Source organism: Miscanthus floridulus, chromosome 16 (genome assembly GCF_019320115.1).
Source record: "Miscanthus floridulus cultivar M001 chromosome 16, ASM1932011v1, whole genome shotgun sequence".
Classification (NCBI taxonomy): Eukaryota; Viridiplantae; Streptophyta; class Magnoliopsida; order Poales; family Poaceae; genus Miscanthus; species Miscanthus floridulus.
The window spans coordinates 101,690,229-101,717,272 of NC_089595.1; the positions used below are offsets into that span (position 1 = coordinate 101,690,229).

The following is a 27,044-nucleotide window of genomic DNA, read 5'->3' on the forward strand; positions in this document are numbered from 1 at the left end:
AGTGGGGGCTTTTCAATAATTTTCTGTCGACGTATATATCCCTTCCGCTTCCGGCCCTCAATGTAACGTTGGTGAGCAGTGATCACACGCAGACGCAGAGGACGAGGAGACGAAGGCGCCAAGCGCGAGAGGGCGAGAGGCGCAGCAGCGCGGCATGGAGTCCAGCAGGAGCTGGAGCATCGACAGCTACCTCAACGAGCACTTCGACATCCCCGCCAAGAACCCGCCCAGCGAGGCCCGCCTCCGCTGGCGCCGTGCCGTCGGCCTCGTCGTCCGCAACCGCCGCCGCCGCTTCCGCATGTTCTCCGGCCTCCACGCCCTCGACGACGCCCAGCGCCGCAAGATCCTGGTACGTACATACATCCCTCTGCTACAGGCCGTAGAGCTAGAACCCTTCTCCGCGTCGCGTCGCTGTCGTTGAATCGCGCCGTTCAAAACAGTGGATGCGCATTACGGGATTGGGAAATTGCTAGGAAACTTCCGCTGGATCAGCCTTGAGCCAATGAGCCTTGGTATGTGGATGAGCACGCCCGCCTCTGGCTAGCCATCGCTTTGTGCCTCCTATATGGACAGCCATGACATTGACGTGTCTCAGCCTCTCAGGTCCCAATCTCAAGCCAAACATGGTTCCCATAAGCCACCATGTCAAATCTGGGATGATGTCTGATTGTCTGTATTCTTCTCTCGTCTGAATTGTCTCAAGGTCGTGGGACAGGAACTTTAGATCCCGGTGGCGCCCCTAGCACACGGCCAAAACGTAGAATTCAGGATCTTTCTTTAAAAAAAATGGCAGCTGCCTTTCAATTATGAGGGGAAAAAGAGTTGATTATGTACAAGCAAAACCAGGGCGGAGCAGGAAAAGGATAAGCTCTCTCCAAACACTAAACCCCCTCTAGCCGAATGCTCTCATTCTTTGCTCAATATCGTCTTTGATCGCTACTTGCATCACTGATTCAGAGTTGTTGTTGAATATGCGCCTGTTTCTCTCTTTCCAGAGGTTTCAAAAGGTGTATATGACCATGCCGTTGAAGCGTTTCCACTCTGTTAGGGGCACTACGGTAACAGCCTGAAAGGGATCCCCTGCTGCTGTCTTAGAGCAGTATCGCAGTGTTCCCATGCAAGAATTTGCCTCCAAACCGCCTTGGTATAGGGACAGCAAAGACAAAGATGGAGTCCAGTCTCTAAGGGCCCGTTGCATAGAACACAGTGTTCCTGATGTGGCCAGCCTCTCTTTTGCAAGTTGTATGCGGTTAGAAGTTTCCCGTGGATTAGAATCCAGGTGAAGACTTTGCACTTGTTTTCAGCATGTGCCTTCCAAATGCGATCCCTCAGGAATTTGGCAAAGGAACCTCTGAATTGGATCCAATAAGCTGAGCGAGTTGAGTAATTACCATCTGGTGTCCATTTCCAGGTGATGGAATCTTTGACGCCTTGGACCAGATGCACATCCTCGATCCTGATCCAAAGGGAGACAAACTCCTCAATGTGCGTGGCTGTGGTGATATGTCCCCTCAGAGATCGTATCCAATTGTTGTTGCGGAGCTCCTGCTGCACAGTTTTATTTTTCCCGTGGACCAGCATGAAAAGATTTGGGCCAGGTACTTGGGTACCTCCCCATCAAGCCAATTGTTGTGCCAGAAGCGAGCCTTTGCGCTATCACCTAAAGAGATTGTGGTTGAGGAGTTGAAAAGGAGACGGTCAACATCATTACAGGGAAGCTCCATTCCTGCCCAAGGTTTGGAGCCTTCTGTCCAATCCTGCCATAGCCAGCGAAGTCAAAGAGCATGACCAAACCTTTCGAGATCGGGAACTCCTAGGCCACCAAGGTCTTTCGGGTGGGTGACCGTTGGCCAATTTACCATACAATGTCCTCCATTTACATTCTCTTCCCCTATCCATAGGAACAATCGCTTGATTTTGTCGATTTTCTTTTTGGCCCATGCCACCAGCGGGAAAACAGTTTGGTGATAAGTTGGCATAGACGAGAGGATTGATGAGACGAGAGTGAGACGTCCTGCTCTGTTTAACCAACACCCCTTCCATCCAGGAAGCCGTTGTCTGATGCGTTCGATGAGCTGCTGTACATGGATTTTATGGAGCGATCTGAAGTGAAGCTGCAGACCCAAATATTTGCAAGGGAAATTGCCTCGGGTACCTGTGAACGGGGGACAATACGTTGTCCAGATCAATTTCTTCACATCTTATCGGGTGGATGGAGATTTTCTACAGGTTGATATGCAAGCCCGAAAAATTCCCAAACACTTCTAATATTATTTTAGTGGCCACAATGTCGTCTTTTATGGGGTAAATGAAGATTGCTGCATGATCCGCATACATAGATGTTCTCCATTTAGTTGCCACCGGAGGCATGGGGTTAGTATCCCCTGCTGAGTCGCCATGTCGAGCAGGCGTTGAAGAGGATCCATGGCCAAGATAAAGAGCATGGGGGAGAGGGGTCCCCCTGACGGATGCCTCTGGCATGACTGAAGCTGGGTCCCTTTTGCCCATTGAGGATTGCACACGAGGAGGTCGTGCGGAAGAGGGTGGAGACCCATTCGCGCCAACGTGGCCCGAACCCCAGGGCCTGAAGGACCTCCAGAAGATAGCCCCAGTTGACAGTATCGAAGGCTTTGTGGATGTCAAGCTTTATAAACAAGGATGACATCTTAAATTTATGCATCTTCTGCACCGTGCCTTGGACATAGAGGAAGTTGTCATGGATGCTTCGTTTTTTAATGAACGTGCTCTGGAGGTTTGAGACTAGATAGTTCATGTGCGGGGCAAGTCTGTTGGTCAGCAATTTAGAGAAGATTTTTGCAATGCTGTGTATGAGACTGATCGGTCTAAAGTCAGTTACCCTTAAGGCTTCTGATTTTTTTCGGTAGCAGCACAATGTTTGCCAAGTTCAGCATCTCAAAACCTTGGGAGTTCAAGTTGAAGAGGCAGTGCAAGGCGGCCATAACATCTTCCTTTATTATCTCCTAGCATGCTTTAAAGAAAGCGCCCATGAAACCATCTGGACCCGGTGCTTTATCTAGTGGCATGGACTTTATAATGATCTCTACCTCTTCCTATGTGAATGGTGTTTCAAGCTGTGACAGGTCGTGCGCGGTGTACCCTAAGGCCTGCCAATTGAGGGTTGCATTCCTTGGGGTTGTGGAGCCAATGTGATCTCGGAAGTAATATGCCACCACCTTTTCTTTTGCCTCGTGGGTCATAGCAATTCCTGTGTCAGTCTGAAGGCAATGGATGTAATTTTTCCTTTGGCACGTATTGGCTCTAATATGGAAGAACTTTGTATTGGCATCACCACAACGGATGTATGTGAGCCTCGACCTTTGCCTGATCCTCGATTTTTCAATGGCTGCAAGCCCCACACTACGGGCTTTGAGACGCCGGCGGAGATCGAGCTCTTGGAGTGTAAGCACCCTATCTTCTTGTCCCAACTCTAGCTGCAACAATACCTCCTTGACTAGGGCTAGTTGTAGTTTGGTGCCCCCTACTTTCTCCTTTCACCAGCGCTTAATGGCCTTTGCAATGCGTGCCATTTTTATTTGTAGGCGCTTCAGAGGGAGTGTGGAGTGGACTTGTATGTTCCATACCTCATTCACCAATTCATGGAATCCATCAACCTTGGTCCAAAAATTTTCATAGTGAAAAGATGAGTCTTTATGATGGTCCAATTCCCCCTGGAGGAGCAAAGTAGTATGTCTGACATGTGGGACGGTAGCGAGTGAAGGAAGCAGGCTGGAAAGATGAGCTCCCATTCCGGGGTGCATAGAAGTGTATCAATCTTGGTTAAGGTTAGGTTGTCCTGCTCATTGCTCCAAGTGAAGCGTCGACCATTTAGTTTTATCTCTTTGAGGCGCAAGTGATCAATTGCCGCCTTGAAGGAACCCATCAGTCTCCGGTTAAGGTTTGAATTGTTTTTGTCCTCTACTTGATAGATAAGGTTGAAGTCCTCGAGGATGAGCCATCTGTTGTGCTCTAGAGGTGCGATACTTCTCAGTTCTTGGAGGAACTGAAGCTTGGCAGCGTCGCCTTGTGGATCGTAGACCACCGTGATTTGCCACTTGACAATGTCTGCCCTCATGGTGATTGTCGCAGTTATGATGTTCACGGTTAGCACCACATAGGAAAGGTTGAAGAAATCTTGGTTCACTGGAAGCAGAACTCCACCTCGTGTTTGTGCAGCCGGCAGCACCGTGAAAGAGTTGGAGAATTGTGGACCAACTGTACGGGCAATGGTATTCTGGTCGACAAACTACAATTTTGTTTCCTACAAACAAACCATCATGGCGCCTGTGGATCTCACCAGCTCATTGACCGTGTCTTGCCTTGCATCGTCATTCAGCCCTCGAACATTCCAATTTACGAGCTGAACATGCACGACGTGATGAAGACCCCAACCCGTGGTGCCCGTGCCTGGCATCGATGAAGTCGTGGCCTTCATCAGTTGACGGTGTGCTCTAGGCATACCTACGATGTTCATTAGTCGTGGATGAGTTGTCACGGTGGTCGTGTCTTGATTTAGACTGTTCCCTTTCCCTTGCCTGCTCTGGAGCACGAGAGAGGCTATGGAGCAAGCATGACCCCCAATGGTCGCTCCTTCGTTCGTGATGGCCATGATGTTCGTCGTCGTCGTCCTCGTCCTCGTCGCTGCATTGCCCATGCCTGTTGTATGCTGGTGGCGGGTCGAGGCGGTCTCGCTGTGTGCGCTCGCTGTCGATGACCCCATAGTCCCAGATGAAGTCTCTAATCTCAATTCGGTCAGGGTTGTTAGAAGTCATCTCGAGCAGGTACAGGTGGACAATGACATGGAAGGTGAGTCCGCGCCGCCCACGCAGTGGAGCTACGCCATGATGGACGCGAACTGCGCTGCCTGTGATTGTTAGCCAAGTTACCTTTGGGATGTCAGAGGGGTTGTAAGTCTAGGCCCAGAGGCATAGAGCCCTGGTGTCTTCCCATTCCATGGAGCGCCTCTCCATGAAGTTAGTGTCCTCTGGCTCTGGGTCACCATGGCCTCTGCACAGGCAAAGGACAACAGCGCAGGTGGAGAGTCACGTAGCCTCCTCCTCCATCTCCGGGGTCACAGCGACCAAGTGTAAGGTCGATATGGCGACTAGAGGGGGGTGAATAGTCATTTCTAAATTCTAATCGCGTCGGCTAACCGAAACAAATGTGAAATTAAAATAATCGGTCTAGCCAAGACTACACCCCTCTATCTATATTCTCTAGCACCTTACAAAGATCCTAATTAAGTAACTAAGGTGTCGGGCTAGCTAGAGCTCACCTAATCAATTTTAGAAGCAAGGCCACACAAACCTATGCCACTAGTACTTTAAGCAACGGGGAGCTCCTACACATGCTAGTAAGCAAAAGCACAAAGCCAACTAAGCTCACTAGCAATGCTCAATAACAAGGCAACCAATGTCAAATTAGAGAGCGCAAATACTTAGCTATTCAAACTAAGCAATATGACTAACAAGATTACACAAACCAAATTAGCCACGCAAGGGAGCTACTTCTTATGCTACACAAGCAAGAAAGTAACTAGTGAGCTACACAAGATAACTAATTACAAGAGCAACTACACAAGCACAATGTATGTGAAAGTAACTACAAGCTTGTGTAAGGGGATTGCAAACCAACGGGAAGAACAAAGCTGACACGGTGATTTTTCTCCCGAGGTTCACATGCTTGCCAACACGCTAGTCTCCGTTGTGTCGACTGCTCACTTGGTGGTTCGGCGACTAATTGGCATTACCCGCCAAGCCCGCATGTCGGGCACCACAAGAACCTACCCTGAAAGTGAGGGTAGCTCAATGACACGCTTAACTAGAGTTACTTTTTGTGGCTCCCGCAGGGCGAGCATAATGCCCCTCACAAAGCTCTTCTCCGGAGCACCGCACAAGCTTCTTGCGGGCTCCGACGGAGACCACCACCAAGTCGTCTAGGAGGTGGCAACCTCTAAGAGTAACAAGCACCACCGGCTTGCAAAACGACCACCTAGTGCCACTCGATGCAACCTTACGATGCAATCGCACTAGAATCGCTCACTCACTCAATCGGATGAACACTATTAAGCTAGAGTGAGTTAGAGGGCTCCCAAGCACCACCACATAAGCCACCAAGGCTCTAGTATGCTCATCATCCAACCTAAGGCCGAGACCCAAGCACCACCACATAAGCCACCAAAGCACTCACCCAGTGTTCGGTCATTCATAGTCTTCTCTATGCGCCGCTACATTAGTAGGACCGGACGCTGAATAGTGTTCAGCCAACATTCGGTCGCCTGTGTCTGGTCAAGAGACCGAGGGCGGCCTTCACTGCACGCCACTGACTGGACACAGGACCCCAACATCTGGTCACTGCATGACCAGTGTCCGATGCACTCTATGAAACCCTGTCTTTTCTATATAGGGCACCGGTGGCACCGTCGGACTGACACTCCGTCGGTGAAGTTTTGAACCCTTGCTCTCAAGTGCTAAACACAATGTGTATCACCTTTCACCTCTGTTTCTTCACCGAGTTGATCCACATCAACTCCAACTTCTTCTTTGCAAATGTGCCAACACCACCAAGTGTACACCACCATGTGTATGTGCGTTAGCTTTTCACAAACATTTTCCAAAGGATTAGCCACTCAACTTGCCACGCCACTTGATCCTAGCGATGATGCAAAGTTAGATCACTTGAGTGACACTAGATGATCGATATGCAAACAAGTTTGCCCCTCTTGATAGTACGGCCATCTATCCTAAACCCGGTCATCAACTTCTCTACACACCTATGATCGGTGAAATGAAATGCCCTAGGTTATACCTTTGCCTTGCGCATTCCATTTCATCTCCTCAATGTTTGATGCAACACATGCACCAACCAATCACCAAATGATATGATCCACTTCATATCATCACATGACCGTGTTGGTTCATCGATCTTGACTACACTTGTTTTTCACCGTTGCCTTTGTCCATTGGCACCAAGTCTTGCTCAAGCTTCACCGCCACGTGGTCTATCACTCTAAAGCCTCCGACTTGCCCTTCACGCTTGCAGCCGGTCCATCAAGCCAAGCCTTGTCTTAATCTTCTCCACCTTGATCACATGACTCAATGTCATGTCTCATGTGCAATGAGCTCCTTCATCATCACATGTGTGAGCTTTGCAATAGCTCCAAGCCATTTTCACCTTCATAGCATATGTTGCTCATAAACATGTACCTGTGGACTCACTTGTGTATCTCACATAAACATAATTAGTCCACGTAGGTTGTCACTCAATTACCAAAACCACACAAGGACCTATCAATCTCCCCTTTTTGGTAATTGATGACAACTCTACAAAGATATGAAAATTAACCTCTTTTGGATTCATGTTGCTTGTCCAAATAATTTTACCATGTGTAAATGATTTTGGACAAGTACCATAAACCTAAAATGGTAGTATTAGCTCCCCCTACATATGTGCTAGAGTGTTTTATTTGAAGCTCGCACATATACATAGATTGGAATTGTGGAAGAGTAATTACTACCAAATGATGCTAAGGTGTATAGAGTAAACCTTTTAAGTGTGATATCAATTGGAGTTGCACTTTTAACACCATCCTTAGCACCATGAGTAGCTAGATATCACTTGGAAATAAAAGCACTAGATACCTCATGAGATCAACTTTAAAAACAAGGTACTAGCATTACTTGAAAAGTATACCAAGTGTCTAGATATTATTCTATGCATGCTAGTTTTTATTTTATCAATTAAATTCTACAACTAGCATACACCATACAAGCATTTATATTGAATTTAAAAGCTTATGTAATGTAAGCAAGCACATGACTATGCACATATCAAATGCAACCAATCAAAATTCATGAGCTTGCTCCCCCTACTTGTGTGCTTCTTTTGTCTAAGAATTTTAATCCATCTCTTTTCTTTAATGTTGCTCCCTCTTTGTCCAAGTCCATGTTCAACCTCTACTTCTTTGTCTCAATCTCTCCCAAAGTTTTCATATCTTTGTACAATCTCTCCCCCTTTGTCATCAATTTTTATAAAAGGTGTGCTTCTTATTGATGCAAAGGTTTGCATTTGGGGTAGATGGTTGAAGCTTGAATCTTGCATTTTTTATGGACATCACTTGATTGTTGGAATAACACCACTTATAAGTACCATTTGTAGGACTTCTTGAGATACCACACATAGGATTTTTGATCTTGATACCAATTTGTGGGACACCTCCCCCTATGTGATAGCATGGGTCATCTAATTGATATACTTGAGCTCTTGTAGGTGAGGGATGCATTCTTTATTTGATGATCACTTAAAGTTGAGGATCACTTGTGGAACCATCATCTTGCATGATTGATACCACGTGTAGATGTGATATCGCTTGAAAGAATTTTCTAGTATAGAACCACTTGTTGGATTTGTCAATTTTGACTATTTCTTGAACATTTGCTATCTTCATAAGTACCACTTATAGGATATTACTTGTGAGTTGATTTAGACATCACTTGTGAATTCTTGATGAAATACTTGAGTCTAGATACCACTTGAAAGAAACAAACTAGATATCCATTTGTATTGTTGTCTTGTGCTTGTACTTTTATCACTGTCACGAGCTTCTATGGTTGACTTGAACTAAATTGATTTGCTTAAGCTTTCAAGTCTGGTTTGAACCAATGGCAAGCTTCTTCACACCTCTTACAAGGGTTATCTTGCTAATGTTGTACTTGTCACTTGTTAGTAATCCAAATTAAATTAAGTACTTGGGTTCACTAGCTCATGAACAAATTCATATACTAACCACTAGATCAACTAATCATTCAAGTAATAGTGGTAGGCTATGAATTTAAACATTTCATTTGTTATGCATGATCCTATGAAGCATGTACTATATGCTTTAATCGCATACTAGTAAGGGATGAAATGATCATGCACATTACAATGATACATTTGCTATGTTGGAGTAGAGGATAGTCACATAGATTTCTATTCATTACTCCAATAGCATTGTGAAGTCTAATTATATGTTTAGTAAAGACCAATAGATAGCATTTTGAATTCTATTCTTCACCCATATGGAATAAATACCACTTATGATCAAGTGCACTTTCTTGTTATGGTTGGCTTGCTTCATCTTTTGATCAATGCTTGCATAAGAGCATCAACGTGAGAATACCACTTAAAATATCATGATTAACTCTCTTTTTGGGTGTTGTTTTCTTTTTTTATCAACCCTTTTAATTGGTTCAACTAAGCATCTCAAATATTTTTTGGACCACTACTTCCATGTTAGCCTTCCAAGTACCACACTTGGTTTACCTACACATAGGCGGCAAGCCCCTACACTAGGGAGAAGTGACCTCTCTCCAAGAACCATTCTTACACTCACTTGAGATGAATTTGTTGATTGACCCAAGTGATGAACTTGATTTGATGAGTAACTTTGATTCATTCTTTAAGTCCTTTTCTTTATACTTGTTTTTAAGTCCTTTTTTCTATCAAATGATTTTCAATAGTCACTAGAACTTAAACTTTATCTTCATCTTGAGTTTGATCTTGATCTTCCAATTTGAGTACCAAATGTGTGCAAAGTACACTTCCACAATCAAATGGCCTTATATTCATTTCTTGTCATGCTTCTATATCATCTCAAAACCAAACTTTGGTGCCTCAATTACTTATAAACATGATTCCAACTTGAGGACCTTTCAATTAAAGTGATTCTAGATCAATCCAACATTTGTCACTTTTCTGATAGATTTTGTACTCTTCAAAGAAAACTGCATATCTCCCAAAGTACAAATTCAAATACTACGAAATTTGGTGGAGATGTGTATTACTAAGTTGTCTAGTAGCTGTAAAAAATTGAGCTTTATTTGACTTCATATGAACTACCAGGAATCAGATCTTCCACCACTGCTACACTATAGCTAAAAAGATTCACTCCAAAACCGAAGCATCTCTTATCCAATTTTAATGAAATTTATACAACATATTATACCATAAGTCTAGAGCATGTATACAAATTTTTATGTCAATCCAATAAGTTTTGATCACTCACACATGGCTAAGATCACAGCTAGCTCAGATTTTCAATATAGAACAGATTTCAATCACTTGAACTATACTTCATCAAATATGTATCAAACTTGAAACAAACTTGTTTGAATACTTTCACAAGACATAAATCCATTCAATCCACTCACTAATAGTTATCTCATGAATTTATCCAACACAAATCAATCCAAATTTGATTACCAAGCAATTATCGATTCAATCATCTTATAGCAAGCAACATTGCATATTTATTCAATTCAATCAACTCATATGCACCCAAATGAAATGATCAACAAGAGATATACCTTGGTTAGCTCATGATCATCCAACTAGCAAGGTTCAACTCAATTATTTGCAAGCCATCAAATATATCCAATAAATCACCAACAACTTGAATTATAGCACTTGTTTATTGATAGCACTTAGACTTCACGCAATTATCATGGCATTGGGTTTGGATATGCACTAGGCTTCGTATCTTGACTCAACATATAATGATCTATATGAAATCAATTGAATCAAGTCTCCAATATCGATGGTACCTATAATCAATCATCCACTTTTTGATGGTACTCAAACAAGTTTGGGTCCTCTCAAGTTAGGAGCAACGTACTTAGGCATAGCCTTAGTATGAGTAGCGGGATGTTTTGCAATTGCAACCAAAGAGGTACCATTGCCATCCTTTCTAAGCACATCATGATCATCAATTGAAATGGGCTTAGGAGTGTTACCTAGGGGACATAAGTGTGCCATGTGTCCCCTTTCCCGGCATGAGTAGCACTTTCTCTTTGCTTGAGCCTTTTCTTCCTTGCTTATGTTGTGCTTCTCATTGTCTTGCTTCTCCTTGTTTGCTTGAGCCTTCTTCTCAAGCTTGTTTGGACAACCCGAAGCTAGGTGGCCCAATATGTCACAACTATAGCATCTCATGTGAGCAATCTTCTCCATTTTTTCTTCTTCGTTCTTGCTCATTTGCTTTGCATCTTGATTCATCCTTGGACACATTGTTCTTTCTCTTGCTTTTCCACCCCTTCTAGTTTTCTTCTTCTTTATCATCAAATTATTACCATCATGGCTGATCTTGATTTGCTCTTGGGGTGTCTTTTCTTGCTCAACTTGTGGCTTTAGTTAAGGCTTCACTTATTGCTTCACCAATTGCTTGGTTGGACACATAGAGGTGAGATGACCCCATGTGCGGCACTTGAAGCACTTGTCATGCCTTAGCCTCTCTTTTTCTTTCTTTAACTTGAGCTTTTCTTCATTTGGGCAACCGTTTGCAAGATGTCCCACTTTATGACACTTGAAGCACATGAAATGAGAGAACTTCTCTTGTTCTTGCTCCTTCATTTATCTTTCATATCTTCTCTTGCCCCATCTTTTGCCCTTGATCTTGCTCTTGTTGAAGCCAATGCCACTCATGTCATTGCGGCTTTCTTGATGATTGACTTTGCTAGTCTTGAAGCCGACGCCACTCTTGTCACCAAAGTTTCTTTGAGTCTTCAACATATGCTCAAAGGTGACTTGAGAGTTGTAGCATCTTTCTAACATGTTGCTCAATTTCTTCACTTGTCCATTGAGCTCATTGTTCTCCTTCAAAAGGTTAGTCTCACAAGACATAGAAGTAGAACAAGCATCTATTTGTGAAGAACATGACATTTCTAATAAATCATCACAAGAGGTGGATACATGCTTCTTGCCTACATCACAAGGGTTAGCAACAATATGTGATTGATCAATTGACCCGTGTGATGAGCTCTCACTAGTTTTAGTTTTTCCATTGGAAAGCTCCTTAGTGAGAAAAGCATGGTCTTGTACCAAGTTATCATGAGCAACACTTAGTTCCTCATGAGCCAATTTTAGCTCCTCATGTGAACAAGTAGTAACATAAAGTAGATGTTTTTGTTGTTCACATGTGTTCTTTATAAATGAGTTTTCATTTTCTAATTTTATGGTTTTAGCTTTCTCATTTTCTAAAGACATGGTCATGCTAGAAGTCTACTAACAAGCTCATCATATGAATCAACATGATCAACCACATTAGCATTTGATACCTTAGTGTCACCTTGTGACATGAAGCAATGTGGTGTAGTGGATAGGCTTGTAGTAGCATCACAATAATCATCCAAGCATGAACCATCATCATCACCATCAAGTGTGCAAGGAGTAGTATCATCATGTGCATCACTTGAGGCATCATCATCAATCTTGTCAAGTAATCTTATGGTAGTATGATCATCATCATCACTTGACCATGAGGTAGAGCAATCTTCCACGATCACCGAATTGTGGTCATGCTCAACATCCTCATGCACCTCCTCCATGGGCTCATCATCATCATCATTGAAGACACTCCCATATATTAAGTTGAGGTACAACCAAATATCATGGACGATTTTCATGTACATGATCTCCCCAAATATGTTATCTTTCATGGATTGATAGAAAATGTTAGTAGCTTGGCAATCGAGATGTAGGTATTTCTTTTGCGCTTTAGTTGCATTCTTTTCATCCAACATATGAGAAAAGCCCACATCTATGATCCACCATATTTAGGGGGAAATGAACTTAAAATTGCATGTCATCCAATTTTTCCACCGTGCAAAGTGTGTGCCATCAAAAGTGTATGGACAATCAACATCTAGCCCATAAGTCGCCATCCTCTTGGGTCGATGAAGACCACAAATGAGAGACCTAGCTCTGATACCACGTGTAAAGTCGAGATGGCGACTAGAGGGGGGTGAATAGTCGTTTCTAAATTCTAATCACATTGGCTAACCGAAACAAATACAGAATTAAAACAATTGGTTTAGCCAAGACTACACCCCTCTATTTATGTTCTCTAGCACCTTACAAAGATCCTAATTAAGTAACCAAGGTGCCGGGCTAGATAGAGCTCACCTAATCAATTTTAGAAATAAGGTCACACAAACCTATGCCACTAGTACTTTAAGCAACAGGGAGCTCCTACACATGCTAGTAAGCAAAAGCACAAATCCAACTAAGCTCACTAGTAATGCTCAATAACAAGGCAACCAATGCCAAATTAGAAAGCGCAAATACATAGCTACTCAAACTAAGCAATATGACTAACAAGGTTACACAAACTAAATTAGCCACGCAAGGGAGCTACTTCTTATGCTACACAAACAAGAAGGTAACTAGTGAGCTACACAAGCTAACTAATTACAAGAGCAACTACACAAACACAATGTATGTGAAAGTAACTACAAGCTTGTGTAAGGGGATTGCAAACCAACGGGAAGAACAAAGTTGACACGGTGATTTTTCTCCCGAGGTTCACGTGCTTGCCAACACGCTAGTCCCCATTGTGTCGACCACTCACTTGGTGGTTCGGCGGCTAATTGGCATCACCCACCAAGCCCGCACGTCGGGCACCGCAAGAACCTACCCCGAAAGTGAGGGTAGCTCAATGACACGCTCAACTAGAGTTGCTCTTCGCGGCTCCCGCAGGACGAGCATAATGCCCCTCACAAAGCTCTTCTCTGGTGCACCGCACAAGCTTCTTGCGGGCTTTGACGGAGACCACCACCAAGCCATCTAGGAGGTGGCAACCTCCAAGAGTAACAAGCACCACTGGCTTGCAAGATGACCACCTAGTGCCACTCGATGCAACCTCACGATACAATCGCACTAGAATCGCTCACTCACTCAATCAGATGAACACTATCATGCTAGAGTGAGTTAGAGGGCTCCCAAGCACCACCACATAAGCCACCAAGGCTCTAGTGAAAGGTCCTAATGGCTAGAGAGGGGGTGAATAGCCTATTAAAAATTTATACAACAACACTTAACAAACCGGTTAGATAATTATGAGGTGAAGCAAGAGTTGCGCTAGCATACTAAAATACAAGCCACCTACCACAATTCTAGTTTATATAGTTTGTATCTACACAAAAGCTATGTCACTACACTAAGTTAGTGTGCTCTCAAAGGCTAACTAAAGAGCTACACTAACCAAACCGACAAGCTCTCATAATTAGCTACACTAAAGAGCTTGACAACTAGTTTGCGGTAATATAAAGAGAGTGAGCAATTTGTTTATACCGCCGTGTTGAGGAAGGAGCCAATCAATCAAGAATGAATACCAATGAAGACCAATCACCTCAGAATCAAATGATGAACACAATGATTTTTTACCGAGGTTCACTTGCTTGTCGGCAAGCTACTCCTTGTTGTGGCGATTCACTCACTTGGAGGTTCACGCTCTAATTGGCATCACATGCCAAACCCTTAATAGGGTGCCGCACAACCAACATAAGATAAGGATCACACAAGCCACAAGCAATTCACTAGAGTACCTTTTGGCTCTTTGTTGGGGAAAGGTCAAGAACCCCTCACAATCATCACGATCGGAGCCGAAGACAATCACCAACCTCCGCTCGACGATCCTCACTGCTCTAAGCCATCTAGGTGGCGGCAACCACCAAGAGTAACAAGCGAATCCCGCAGCAAAACATGAACACCAAGTGCCTCTAGATGCAAACACTCAAGCAATGCACTTGGATTCTCTCTCAATCTCACAAAGATGATGAATCAATGATGGAGATGAGTGGGAGGGCTTTGGCTAAGCTCACAAGGTTGCTATGTCAATGCAAATGGCCAAGAGAATGAGCTTGAGCTGGCCATGGGGCTTAAATAGAAGCCCCCACGAAATAGAGCCGTTGTACCCCTTCACTGGGCACAACACGGGGTGACCGGACGCTCCAGTCATATTGACCGGACGCTGGACCACAGCGTCTGGTCACACGATGCGTGCCACGTGTCCCCTCTCTTCAAATGTTGATCGCCCGATCTCAACGATCAAGTGATGACCGGACGTAGCAGCTCAAAGTGACCGAACGCTGAGCCCCAGCGTCTGGTCGTTTCCAGTAAGCATCCAGAGACTTTTCATGGCTCGACTGGACTCACCCAGCGTTCGGTCACATGGTGACTCTTTTGTGCGCCACCACATTAGCAGGACCAGACGCAATCCTCTAGCGTTCGGTCACTAAGTGACCCAACGTCTGGTTAGAGACCAACGCCAGCGTCTTCGTAGCTTCTACTGACCGGACGCGCCGGTCCTACCGAGGCCAGCGTCCGGTCACTTATAGTAACCTCTGTCTTTTCTGTATAGGGCGCCGGTGAAGTATCTTAACCCTTGCTCAAATGTACCAACCACCAAGTGTATCACCTTGTGCACATGTGTTAGCATATTTTCACAAATGTTTTCAAGGGTGTTAGCACTGCACTAGATCCTAAATGCATATGCAATGAGTTAGAGCATCTAGTGGCACTTTGATAACCGCATTTCAATACGAGTTTCACCCCTCTTAATAGTACGGCTATCAATCCTAAATGTGATAACACTCACTAAGTGTCTTGATCACCAAAACAAAATGGCTCCTACATTTATACCTTTGCCTTGAGCCTTTTGTTTTTCTTTCTTCTTTTCAAGTCCAAGCACTTGATCATCACCATGGCATCACTATAATCATGTTATGATCTTCATTTACTTCACTACTTGGAATGTGCTACCTATCTCATGATCACTTTGATAAGCTAGGTTAGCACTTAGGGTTTCATCAATTCACCAAAACTAAACTAGAGCTTCATCTAGTGTGCTCAGCATCTAGACCAAGGCCGAGATCCCCTTCTATTTATAGCCCCCACAAAAATAGAGCCGTTGTACCCCTTCACTGGGCATAGCTCGGGGTGACCGGACACTCCGGTTAGATCGACCGGACGCACCCTGCCAGTGTCCGGTCAACGGATGGCTACCATGTCATCCCTGGCTTGAAATACCAAGCATCCGATCTCAACGTTTAAGTTGCGACCGGACGTAGCATAGTGAATGACCGGACGCAGGACCCCAGCGTCCGGTCACTTCCACTAAGGTTTCACTTGCGACCGGACGCGTCCGGTCACGCATGACCGGACTCACCCAGCGTTCAGTCACTCATAGTCTTCTCTGTGCACCACCGCATCAGCAGGACTGGATGCTGAACAGTGTTTAGCCAGTGTTGTGTCGCCTATGTCTGGTCAAGAGACCGAGGGTGTCCTTCACTGCGCGCCACTGACCGGACGCAGGACCCCAGCATCCGGTCACTGCATGACCAGCGTCCGATGCACTATGTGAAACCCTGTCTTTTCTGTACAGGGTGCTGGTGGCACCGTTGAACTGACACTCCACCGGTGAAGTTTCGAACCCTTGCTCCCAAGTGCTAAACACAATGTGTATCACCTTTCGCCCCTGTTTCTTCATCGAGTTGATCCACATCAACTTCAACTTCTTCTCCTTTGCAAATGTGCCAACACCACCATGTGTATGTGTGTTAGCTTTTCACAAACATTTTCTAAAGGATTAGCCACTCAACTTGCCACGCCACTCGATCCTAGCGATGATGCAAAGTTAGATCACTCAAGTGGCACTAGATGACCGATATGAAATAAGTTTGCCCCTCTTGATAGTATGGCCATCTATCCTAAACCCGATCATCAACTTCTCTACACACCTATGACTGGTGAAATGAAATACCCTAGGTTATACATTTGCCTTGCGTATTCCATTCTATCTCCTCAATGTTTGATGCAACACATGCACCAACCAATCACCAAATGATATGATCCACTTCATATCATCACGTGACCGTATTGGTTCATCGATCTTGACTACACTTGCTTTTCACCGTTGCCTTTATCCATCGGCGCCAAGTCTTGCTCAAGCTTCACCGCCACGCGGTCCATCGCTCCAAAGCCTCTGACTTGCCCTTCATGCTTGCAACCGGTCCATCAAGCCAAGTCTTGTCTTGATCTTCTCCACCTTGATCACATGACTCAATGTCATGTCTCATGTGCAATGAGCTCCTTCATCATCACATGTGTGAGCTTTGCAACATCTCCAAGCCATTTTCACCTTCATGACATATGTTGCTCATACACATGTACCTGTGGACTAATGACCTGTGTATCTCACATAAACATAATTAGTCCACCTAGGTTGTCACTCAATTACCAAAACCACACAAAAACCTTTCACCAAGGCATTGCGCCTTGTTCGGCTGGTACATAAGCCGGCTGGTTGCGGCTGATTCAATAGTGTTCTATGAGAGAGAATAAGTTCAAATAAGCTGACCCGGCTGAACGGCTGATTCAATAGTGTTCTATGAGAGAGAATAAGCTGACCCGGCTAAAAAGTAGTTCAAGCATGGCGCGGCGCGAGAGGGATGGGAAGGAGCTGGGATCTAGTGGTGGAGCAGAGGAGGCAGAAGGGCTGAATGCAGTGGCATAACGGGCAGGGAAAGATTTGCAGTCTCTGGATTTATGGCCAAACCTCCTGCACCTCAGACATCGCACTGGCTCTCTGCAAACATCCGCTCGGTGCCCGCCAGCCAGACAACGGAAGCATTTACCTCTCAGTGCTTCAGTGAGTGTGGAGCGGGGCGGAGATGAGTGGGTCGCTGGGCGACTTGAATTCGCCTAAGCGTCACCGTTGCATCGCTTCCTCCATAGTTCTTTTGTCCATCCCCCTTTGTCATCCTCTGAGCATGCCTAGGAGGAGTGGCCAGGCATGGGCGCCCAGTCGCGTGCGGTGCCAGTCTCCACCGTCTTATCGTTGCCATCTCGGGAAGATGCGCTGCCATTATTGCAGGATGGAGCACGCTGACTGTTGTGAGTTGCCGAAGATCTGAGGCAGGATTTGCTAGGTGGAGGGAGCTGGGTGGAATTTATGATGCCGGTGGTTGGGGGTTGAGTAAAGGAGAAGTGCACCCTCCGCTGGGTTGTGGCAGGGGTCGTGGTTACCGTGGAATCGTCGATCTTCAGCTCGAGTGAGCCAACCAGAAGTGAACATAGACAGGGCCGCACAGGTTCCACGGCACCGTGTGGTGGTGGGTTTCCGCCCGACGAAGTGGGCCCAGGCTAGGAAGTGGGGAGGATGGCGGAGGTGCATGGGTGGTGGAGAGCAGCAAGGAGGCTGCGGCGGCAGTGGATCTGGGCGCCGCCGTCGCACCGCCGTGGAGGGTCAGGGGTCGGGAGGGAGAGGCTAACGGACACATTCTGAAAGTCTTTTAATAACGCCACCAGAAATAATACAAATAATATGGACCGGTGCAGGATCCTGTTCTGTCACTAGAATTAGAACCCAGCTTCCAAATTCCTTTGGATTGGATCTCAGGATCTTTCTTTTCGTCATGTTCTGATAGAAAGGTTTCACATGTGAGTATGTGACCAGCCCGGTTGATACACGGCTAATTCCAAAGGAAAACAATAGTTAACTGACATGAGCACATTATGTTTCATCACATCATTGCATTGCTTCGATCTTTATCATAAAAAACCCCAAGCTGTATTGCATCAGGTGATGATGACACGTGAGTAGACAACTTGTTTTTACTTATACTACCCGGGCACTGGCTAGCGAGTATATATATTACTTAGTTCTTCATATTCGAAAATCAAAATTTGTTGTTTTACGCTCCCTCAAATTTGATCGATTAGCTCCAACTCTGACCCTAACACATGGCTGTGATACCATGTTACTAATCTTTTTGCTTTAGTGTATGAGCTGTCCCTTAGGAACAACATCAATATATAAAGAATTCCTCATGAGTCATATAGGCCTAGAATATATGGGCCTTACATACTTAACAACACCATCAAGGTGTGGCAATGATGGATGACCATATGGCGCTTCATTCGTGAGTGACGTGCATGCACAAGGTGCGTGTGGTCAGACCACAGACGGGGTATGGTTAAACGAGCTATAGGGACAAGTCGACCACATGGATGTCAAAGACTAGAATTGATTTAATATGGTCGATGTATTGCTTGAGCGTCATAGATTTTTTGTATAGAGTAAATTGCTTGGAGGGCACGGAGCCTATTCTAGAGATAAGACATGTATCCTGGAATTATAATCAATCTAGTCTACCATATTTGGAGATTCCTAGAGATATCCTGATATACTCTAACATCTCTCCCCACTCCCGCGTCACTCTAGGAGAGTCACACAAGTCGAAGGTTGTAAGCCACCGAAGTACCATCTCAATCAGCAATAACGGGCAACGCGTCGCAGATTCCGTGGTTGGAGTGGAAGCCGACAAGGTTGCTCAAGCAAGATGGTAGTTTTGTGCCGAGGTCAAAGTTGCTGAGCATGAGGGAAAATAGCCATGGCTGAGGATCCCTTGCATAGGGTAGCCGTGGTCAACAGAGATGTTGAGGTTGCCAAATGTGAGGTAGTTGCACAAGAAACCACAAAGTGCACTAATGGGCGCCACTGTGATGGTGGTGCGTAGAAGAAGTCATTGTAGACAGACTACAATGCGTCAATGTAGTCATTGAGGGAGAAGGTCAAGGTCGATGCCACCATGGATGAGGTGTACGTTGGGTTTGCTAGGCCTAGGAACGCATCAGGGACGAAGGCACACATTGGTGTTGCTAACACTGGACATGATGTGGAGAGGGCCCCAACCATGTGTCAATGTCTAAGGCGCCAACAAGAAAGGCCTCCATGAAGAATGCGGTTCACAAAACAGTAGGGGTAGAAGGCGCTAATGCAGATTTGTATATACATTATTTCTAGATACACAGCAAGACCTATGCATCTAGAAAAGCCAGAAAACAATTTGGAACGGAGAGAGTACTAATTAAGATTAGGTTCATAACAATGGTAGTTATGAGGTTGGTGCATATGTAACATACAAGCGTTTAATAATGGATAGTTATAGGAGATATTAATTACTCAAATTGAATTGCAAAAAAACTGAATTCAGTTATTCTCTGTTTGGTAAAAGAACACATTTATGTTTCTGTGTCTAAGGGATGTTTTGCTTTTGCTACCAGGGAAAAGTTCAGGTTGTAATTAATGTGCACAAGGCAGCGCTGCATTTTATCGAAGGTGTGGATTCATCAACTAATTCTATCTGTCTTCCGTCTATTATTATTATCACCCTGTTGCATTTAAACTTGATAACAAAATTAAACAGGTATAAGACGATACCACCTATCTCCTGAGCTTATCGAAGAGGGATTTTGTATCAGCCCAGATGAACTGGCAGCAATTACTGGAATTCGTGAAGATTCTACAGTCTTCAAGACACATGGGGGAATTAGTGGAATATCTAGGAAAATCAAAGCATCATTGGAAGATGGCATCAAGGAAACTGAAATAGCAACCAGGCAGAAACTGTATGGCAGTAATAAGCATACTGAGAAGCCTCCTAGAAGCTTCTGGATTTTTGTCTGGGATGCATTGCATGACCTGACGTTGATTATTCTAATCGTTTGTGCCATTGTTTCTCTAGTAGTTGGCCTTGCCACTGAGGGGTGGCCGAAGGGCATCTATGACGGCCTTGGCATAATAACCAGCATTTTATTGGTGGTGCTGGTTACAGCATCCAATGATTACAAACAGTCACGGAAGTTCATGGAGCTGGACTGTGAGAAAAAGAAGATATATGCCCTTGTCACTAGAGATAGGAAAACTAAAAGGGTACTGACTCATGATTTGGTTGTGGGTGACATTTTGCATCTTTCAATAGGTGATGTGGTTCCTGCAGATGGCCTGTTCATCTCTGGCTACTGCTTAGTCATAGATGAATCTAGCTTATCAGGTGAGAGTGAACCAGTTCATGTTTCTGAAGAAAAGCCTTTTATTCATGCTGGAAGTAAAGTGGTAGATGGGACTGCCAAGATGCTTGTAACTGTTGTTGGTATGCGTACTGAATGGGGCAAAATCATGGATACTCTGAATGATGATGGAGTGGATGAAACCCCTTTACAAGTTAAGCTTAATGGTGTGGCCACAATCATTGGACAGATCGGATTGGTGTTTGCTATCCTCACATTTTTAGTACTTCTAGTGAGGTTCCTGGTTGACAAGGGAATGCATGTTGGCTTGTTGAATTGGTCAGCAAATGATGCACGGACAATAGTGAACTACTTTGCTATTGCAGTGACAATCATTGTTGTCGCAGTTCCTGAGGGTCTACCACTGGCTGTGACTCTTAGCCTTGCGTTTGCCATGCAAAAGTTGATGAATGATAAAGCACTAGTGAGGCATCTCGCTGCATGTGAAACCATGGGTTCAGCAAGTTGTATTTGCACTGATAAGACTGGAACTTTGACAACCAACCACATGATCGTTGACAAGGTTTGGATCGGTGATGTATCCAAGTCTGTCAATGGTGATACAAATATGAATGAGCTGAAGGCTGCTACTGCAGAAAGTGCTCTGGACACACTTATTCAAGGGATATTTGTGAACACTGGTTCTGAGATCGTGAAGGGAGATGACGGCAAAAAAACTATCTTAGGCACACCAACTGAAGCAGCATTATTGGAGTTCGGCTTGAGCTTGCAAGGAGATCTATACGGTGAGTACAATAAGTTGGCAAGAGTCAAAGTAGAGCCTTTTAACTCAGTTAAGAAAATGATGTCTGTGCTAATACAGTTACCTAATGGAGGCCTCCGGTCCTTCTGTAAAGGTGCGTCAGAACTTATTTTAGGGCAGTGTGATACTTTCCTCAATAGTGAAGGAAATCTAGCACCACTGTCAGAAATGCAAAAGCAAAATGTCTTAAATATAATAAACTCATTTGCTTCTGAGGCATTAAGAACGCTTTGTATCGCGTTTAAGGATCTGAATGAAATTCTTGATGATCAAACAATACCAGAGGATGGTTACACACTAATAGCACTCTTTGGCATAAAGGATCCAGTCCGTTCTGGTGTAAGGGATGCAGTAATGACCTGCATGGCTGCTGGAATTAAAGTAAGAATGGTGACTGGAGACAACATCAATACTGCTAAAGCGATTGCCAAGGAATGTGGAATATTAACCGAGGATGGAATAGCAATCGAAGGAAGAGAGCTTCACGATAAGAGCACAGATGAATTGAAGGAGATCCTGCCTAAAATTCAGGTTTAGTTCAATTTCATTTGATGTTTTACTAATTGCTTTGGTAATCCAGTTTTCAAGCATTGCCCAAACCTATTTCATGAGTTTAGGTAATGGCCCGGTCCTTGCCGATGGACAAATATAAATTGGTGACAAGCCTAAAAAGCATGTATCAAGAGGTCGTGGCAGTTACTGGTGATGGAACAAATGATGGCCCAGCATTGCGTGAGTCAGACATAGGTCTGGCCATGGGCATTGCCGGAACTGAGGTATGTCTTCGAGTTCGTATGCCACATTTTGTTGCGCTGCTGCTATCAACAACAACATAGCATTTCAGTCCCAAGCAAGTTAGGGTAGACTAGAGTTGAAATCCACCAAGAGCCCCAAGTCACAGTTCAGACACTTCAATAGCTGTTTTTCAAGCACTCCTATTCAAACATAGATCTCTAGGTATATTCCAAGCTTTTAAATCTCTTTTTATTACCTCCTCCAAGTCAATTTCGGTCTTCCTCTACCTCTTCTCATATTATTAGCTTGCCTTAGGACTCCACAATGCATTGGTGCCTCTGGAGGTCTCCTTTGGACATGGCCAACCCACCTCAACCGATGTTGGACAAGCTTTTCTTCAATTGATGCTATCCTAGGCGATCACGTATATCATCGTTCCGAACCCGGTCTATTCTTCAACATACGCATTTGTGCAACACTCAGTTGTTGAACATGTCGAATCTTTGTAGGCCAACATTCTGCTCCATACAACATAGCCGGTCTAATCGCCATTCTATAAAACTTGCCTTTTAACTTTTGTGGTACCCTCTTGTCACAGAGAATGCTATAAGCTTGTCGCCACTTGATCCACCCTGCTTTGATTCTATGGCTAACGTCTGCATCAATATCTTCATCCCTCTGTAGCATCGATCCCAGATACCGAAAGGTATCCTTCTTAGGCACTACTTGACCTTCCAAACTCACATCTCCCTCTTCCTGTGTAGCTCCGCCAAAGTTGCATCTCATGTATTCGGTTTTAGTTCTTCTCAATCTAAAACCTTTAGACTCAATGGTCCGACGCCATAATTCTAGTTTCCTATTTACTCCCGCACGCCTTTCGTCCACTAACACTACATCATTAGCGAACAACATACACCAATGGATATCCCCTTGTATGTTCCTGGTAACCTCATCCATTACCAAGGCAAATAGATACGAGTTGAAGGTTGACCTTTAATGAAGTCCAATTTTAATCGGAAAGTAATATGTGTTACCATCGTTTGTTCGAACACTAGTCACAACATTGTTGTACATGTCTTTGATGCGGGTCACGTACTTTGATGGGACTTTATGTTTGTCCAAAGCCCACCACATAATATTTCTTGGTATCTTGTCATAAGCCTTCTCCAAGTCAATGAAAACCATGTGGAGGTCCTTCCTTTGCTCTCTAAACCACTCAATAACTTGTCTTATTAAGAAGATTGCTTCTGTGGTTAACCTTTTGGGCATGAAACCAAATTGGTTTGTTGATATCGACGTCGTTCCTCGCAGGCGCTGCTCGATGACTCTCTCCCATAACTTCATAGTGTGGCTCATCAACTTAATTCCTTAATAATTAGTACAACTTTGGATATCTCCCTTGTTCTTGTAGATTAGTACTAATATGCTTCTTCTCCACTCCTCAGGCATCTTGTTCGATCGAAAGATATTGTTGAACATCTTGGTTAGCCATACTATAGCTATATCCCCGAGACATCTCCATACCTTGATTGGAATACCATCAGGGGCCATCGCTTTGCCCCCTTCATTCTTTTCAAGGCTTCTCTGACCTCTGATTCTTGAATCCTCCGCACAAAGCGCATGTTCGTGTCATCAAACGAGTCGTCCAGCTGAACGGTGGTGTTCTCGTTTTCACCATTGAATAATTTATCAAAATACTCTTGCCATCTATGTCTGATCTCATCCTCCTTCATCAAGAGCTGCTCCCTCTCATCCTTTATGCACTTGACTTGGTTGAAGTCCCTTGTCTTCCTATCGCGAGCCCTAGCCATCCTATAAACGTCCTGTTCTCCTTCCTTCGTACTCAAACGTTGGTAAAGGTCCTCATAGGCCCGCCCCTTTGCCTCACTCACCGCTCGTTTTGCAGTCTTCTTTGCCACCTTGTACTTCTCTATGTTGTCTGCACACCTGTCATGATACAAACGCTTATAGCACTCCTTTTTCTTAATAGCCTTTTGCACATCTTCATTCCACCACCAAGTGTCTTTCAAGTCGCATCCGCTCCCTTTGGTCACTCCAAGCACCTCTGAAGCAACCTTCCGAACGTATGTTGCCATCTTCTCCCACATGTTGTTTGCATCGCCTTCATCCTTCCAAGGGCTCTCTTCAACGACCTTTTCCTTAAAGACCTTTAATACCTCCCCTTCTAATTTCTACCACTTTGTTCTAGCAACCCTAGCTTGTTTGTTCTCACGAGCTTACACCAGAAAGCGGAAGTCAGCCACCAAGCCAATAAATTCTCATATGCTCTATTTTAATGCCTCTGGCAGAAGGAAAATGTAATTAGACTTCTGCGTACTCCCTCTGATTCCAAATGTACTGTACGTCATTTCAGGATTCAATCACGGAAAATACTTTCATAGCATATAGCTTTACAAAAGTTGCAAGTCAAAGTCTCACATTGGAGTCTGTGTCAATCTCCTAAACGAATTATATTTGGAATCAGAGAGAGTATCATGTTTACTGCCTGCATTGCTTTTTTACAGGCATATATTCCCTAAATAAATCCCAGTAATGTATTATTGTGTTTCATTTTGTCAATGCTCACTTTCCTAGTATAGGTGCTACAGAAACTTCTTTGCATCTGTTACTTCCCTTTGCTGGGATTGTTTTTGAATGACTTTTTTTTCCTGAAAGACCACCTTAGCTGGGATTGTATTTGTTATTCTATTCCACTAGGATTTTCTTTATGATACATATTGTTAGTGTAGACTTGTGATGCAAGTGTTTGGCTGGATGCAGGTTGCGAAAGAAAATGCCGATGTTATAATAATGGATGATAATTTCAGTACCATTGTAAATGTTGCTAGATGGGGTCGTGCGGTTTACTTGAACATTCAGAAGTTTGTGCAGTTCCAGCTTACAGTTAATATAGTGGCTCTGATAGTGAATTTCATCTCAGCGTGTATCATAGGTGTGCAAATCTAATCATGATTGCTTTGAAGTCCCTGCCCTACCTGCTTATTATGTTACTTACTTTTTTTGCTGCACGTTTTTTTAATGGGTTCATACATTGCCCACTTTGAACTAACATGTAGGTACTGCACCACTTACTGCCGTCCAGTTGCTATGGGTGAACATGATCATGGATACATTAGGAGCCTTGGCCTTAGCGACAGAGCCACCTAATGATGAAATGATGAGGAGACCACCTGTGAAACGGGGGCATAGTTTGATCACTCTGGTCATGTGGAGAAATATTCTTGGGCAGGCTTTATATCAGCTCCTTGTACTTGGCACTCTCATGTTTGTTGGTAAGAGGATCCTGAACATCGAAGGCCCAAATGCAGATAGAACCATCAATACCCTCATTTTCAACTCTTTTGTGTTTTGCCAGGTATGGGTAGCGCAATACACCTTTCTTATACCTAATGCTTCAATATGTGTAGCTTTGACATTGATTTACTTAGTAGTAAGTAGCAAAATCAACGCTTGATTAGCTCTGCCACTAATTGAGAGAACTAGCGGGCTCAATCTGATATGCATTGGGATTTAGCATGATAGTGAACTAGATACTGTTTTTTTTTTCTTTTCATCAGAAAAATGATCCATATAAGTTTAAAAGATAAACAGCAATTCAAAGGAATTTTGAACCATCTATGAATGCACATCAATAATGTGGTGTAGATTCGAGTGAAAATACAAGAACTATTGCATCTGTTCTAATGACGTAGCTGCATTTCATTTTGTCATTCTTTCAGGTTTTCAACGAGATAAATAGCAGGGAAATGGAAAAGATCAACGTGTTCAGAGGGATACTAAAAAATTGGATCTTCATCAGTATATTGACAGCAACCGTCATATTCCAAGTAATTATAGTGGAGTTTCTTGGAACCTTTGCAAACACTGTACCCTTGAGTTGGGAGCTGTGGTTGCTCAGTGTTATTCTTGGCTCGGTCAGTATGGTCATCTCTGTTATCCTCAAGTGCATTCCCGTCGAATCTAGAAAAACAAATATTATGCCCCATGGCTACGAGTTGCTTCCTGAAGCCCCAGAAACAGTTTAGTTTCACCCTTTTATTCCATGGTGACCAACCAATATTTATAGTGGAATGGAGTGTCTTGTCAGGATTTCTGTCGATGTGATTTTGTGGAGTACAGGGTTGACAGAGGAAGAGGATCAAGTAAGGCAGTGAGCTCCAAGACAAACTACAGACTGCAGACTGCTGCATACTAGAAACAGTGACGTATTTTGATTCTTCAGTGCATTTTAAAAGCTTCCATTTCAAGGATTGGTGCGAGTTTCTGCAGCCGTGGTCTGCAGAGTTTACAACTTTACATGCATGCACATACAGTCCTCATACCTGTGACTGTTGAGACAGTAACGCTACTTCAAGGATTCCATAATTCTACACACAATTCCCCTTCATTTTTTTTCCTGCTCAAATGTTTTTTTTTTCACGACCGTGCGTTTGCACGTATTTTTTCCTGTTCAACAAATGTAAATCGAACTGTAGCTATTTTTCTTTGATGTTGGAATAAAATTTGAATAAGAGGTTATATTTGCCGACGCACATAATTGTTCTATCCATAGATTACCCCTTTCTGTATTTCTGTATTTCATATTTTAGAACTGCTCCGGTACTCCTGCTTTTAAAAATTGCACATATCTCAAAGCTGCACCTCTATCTAATTAAACATTTTTCTTAATTATTTTCCAACTGGGTCACGCATGGGCCAGCCCGCCCCTCTGAACCCAGCACAAACCTTGGACCAAACTCATCTCTCCTGGTCACCAGCCCCAGTCATTCCGTTTCCTCGCAGCTGGCGGCGGTGCTCTCCAGTCTCCATGGACATCGCTTGGGCATGGGAGGAGCGGCGTTCC

The 27,044-nt window shown here is 44.0% G+C and overlaps 1 protein-coding gene across 1 annotated transcript; it reads left to right on the forward strand.

Annotated features, from left to right (window-relative positions):
• Positions 1 to 52: 52 nt before the first annotated feature.
• LOC136511641 (probable calcium-transporting ATPase 6, plasma membrane-type) lies at positions 53 to 26,733 on the forward strand. Its single transcript, XM_066505686.1, has 7 exons — positions 53 to 349; positions 19,897 to 19,951; positions 20,040 to 21,976; positions 22,063 to 22,221; positions 24,962 to 25,133; positions 25,258 to 25,556; positions 25,921 to 26,733. The coding sequence occupies exons 1-7, from the start codon at positions 155 to 157 to the stop codon at positions 26,224 to 26,226; spliced, it is 3,123 nt and encodes a 1,040-aa protein (XP_066361783.1). The 5' UTR covers positions 53 to 154; the 3' UTR covers positions 26,227 to 26,733.
• Positions 26,734 to 27,044: the final 311 nt, after the last annotated feature.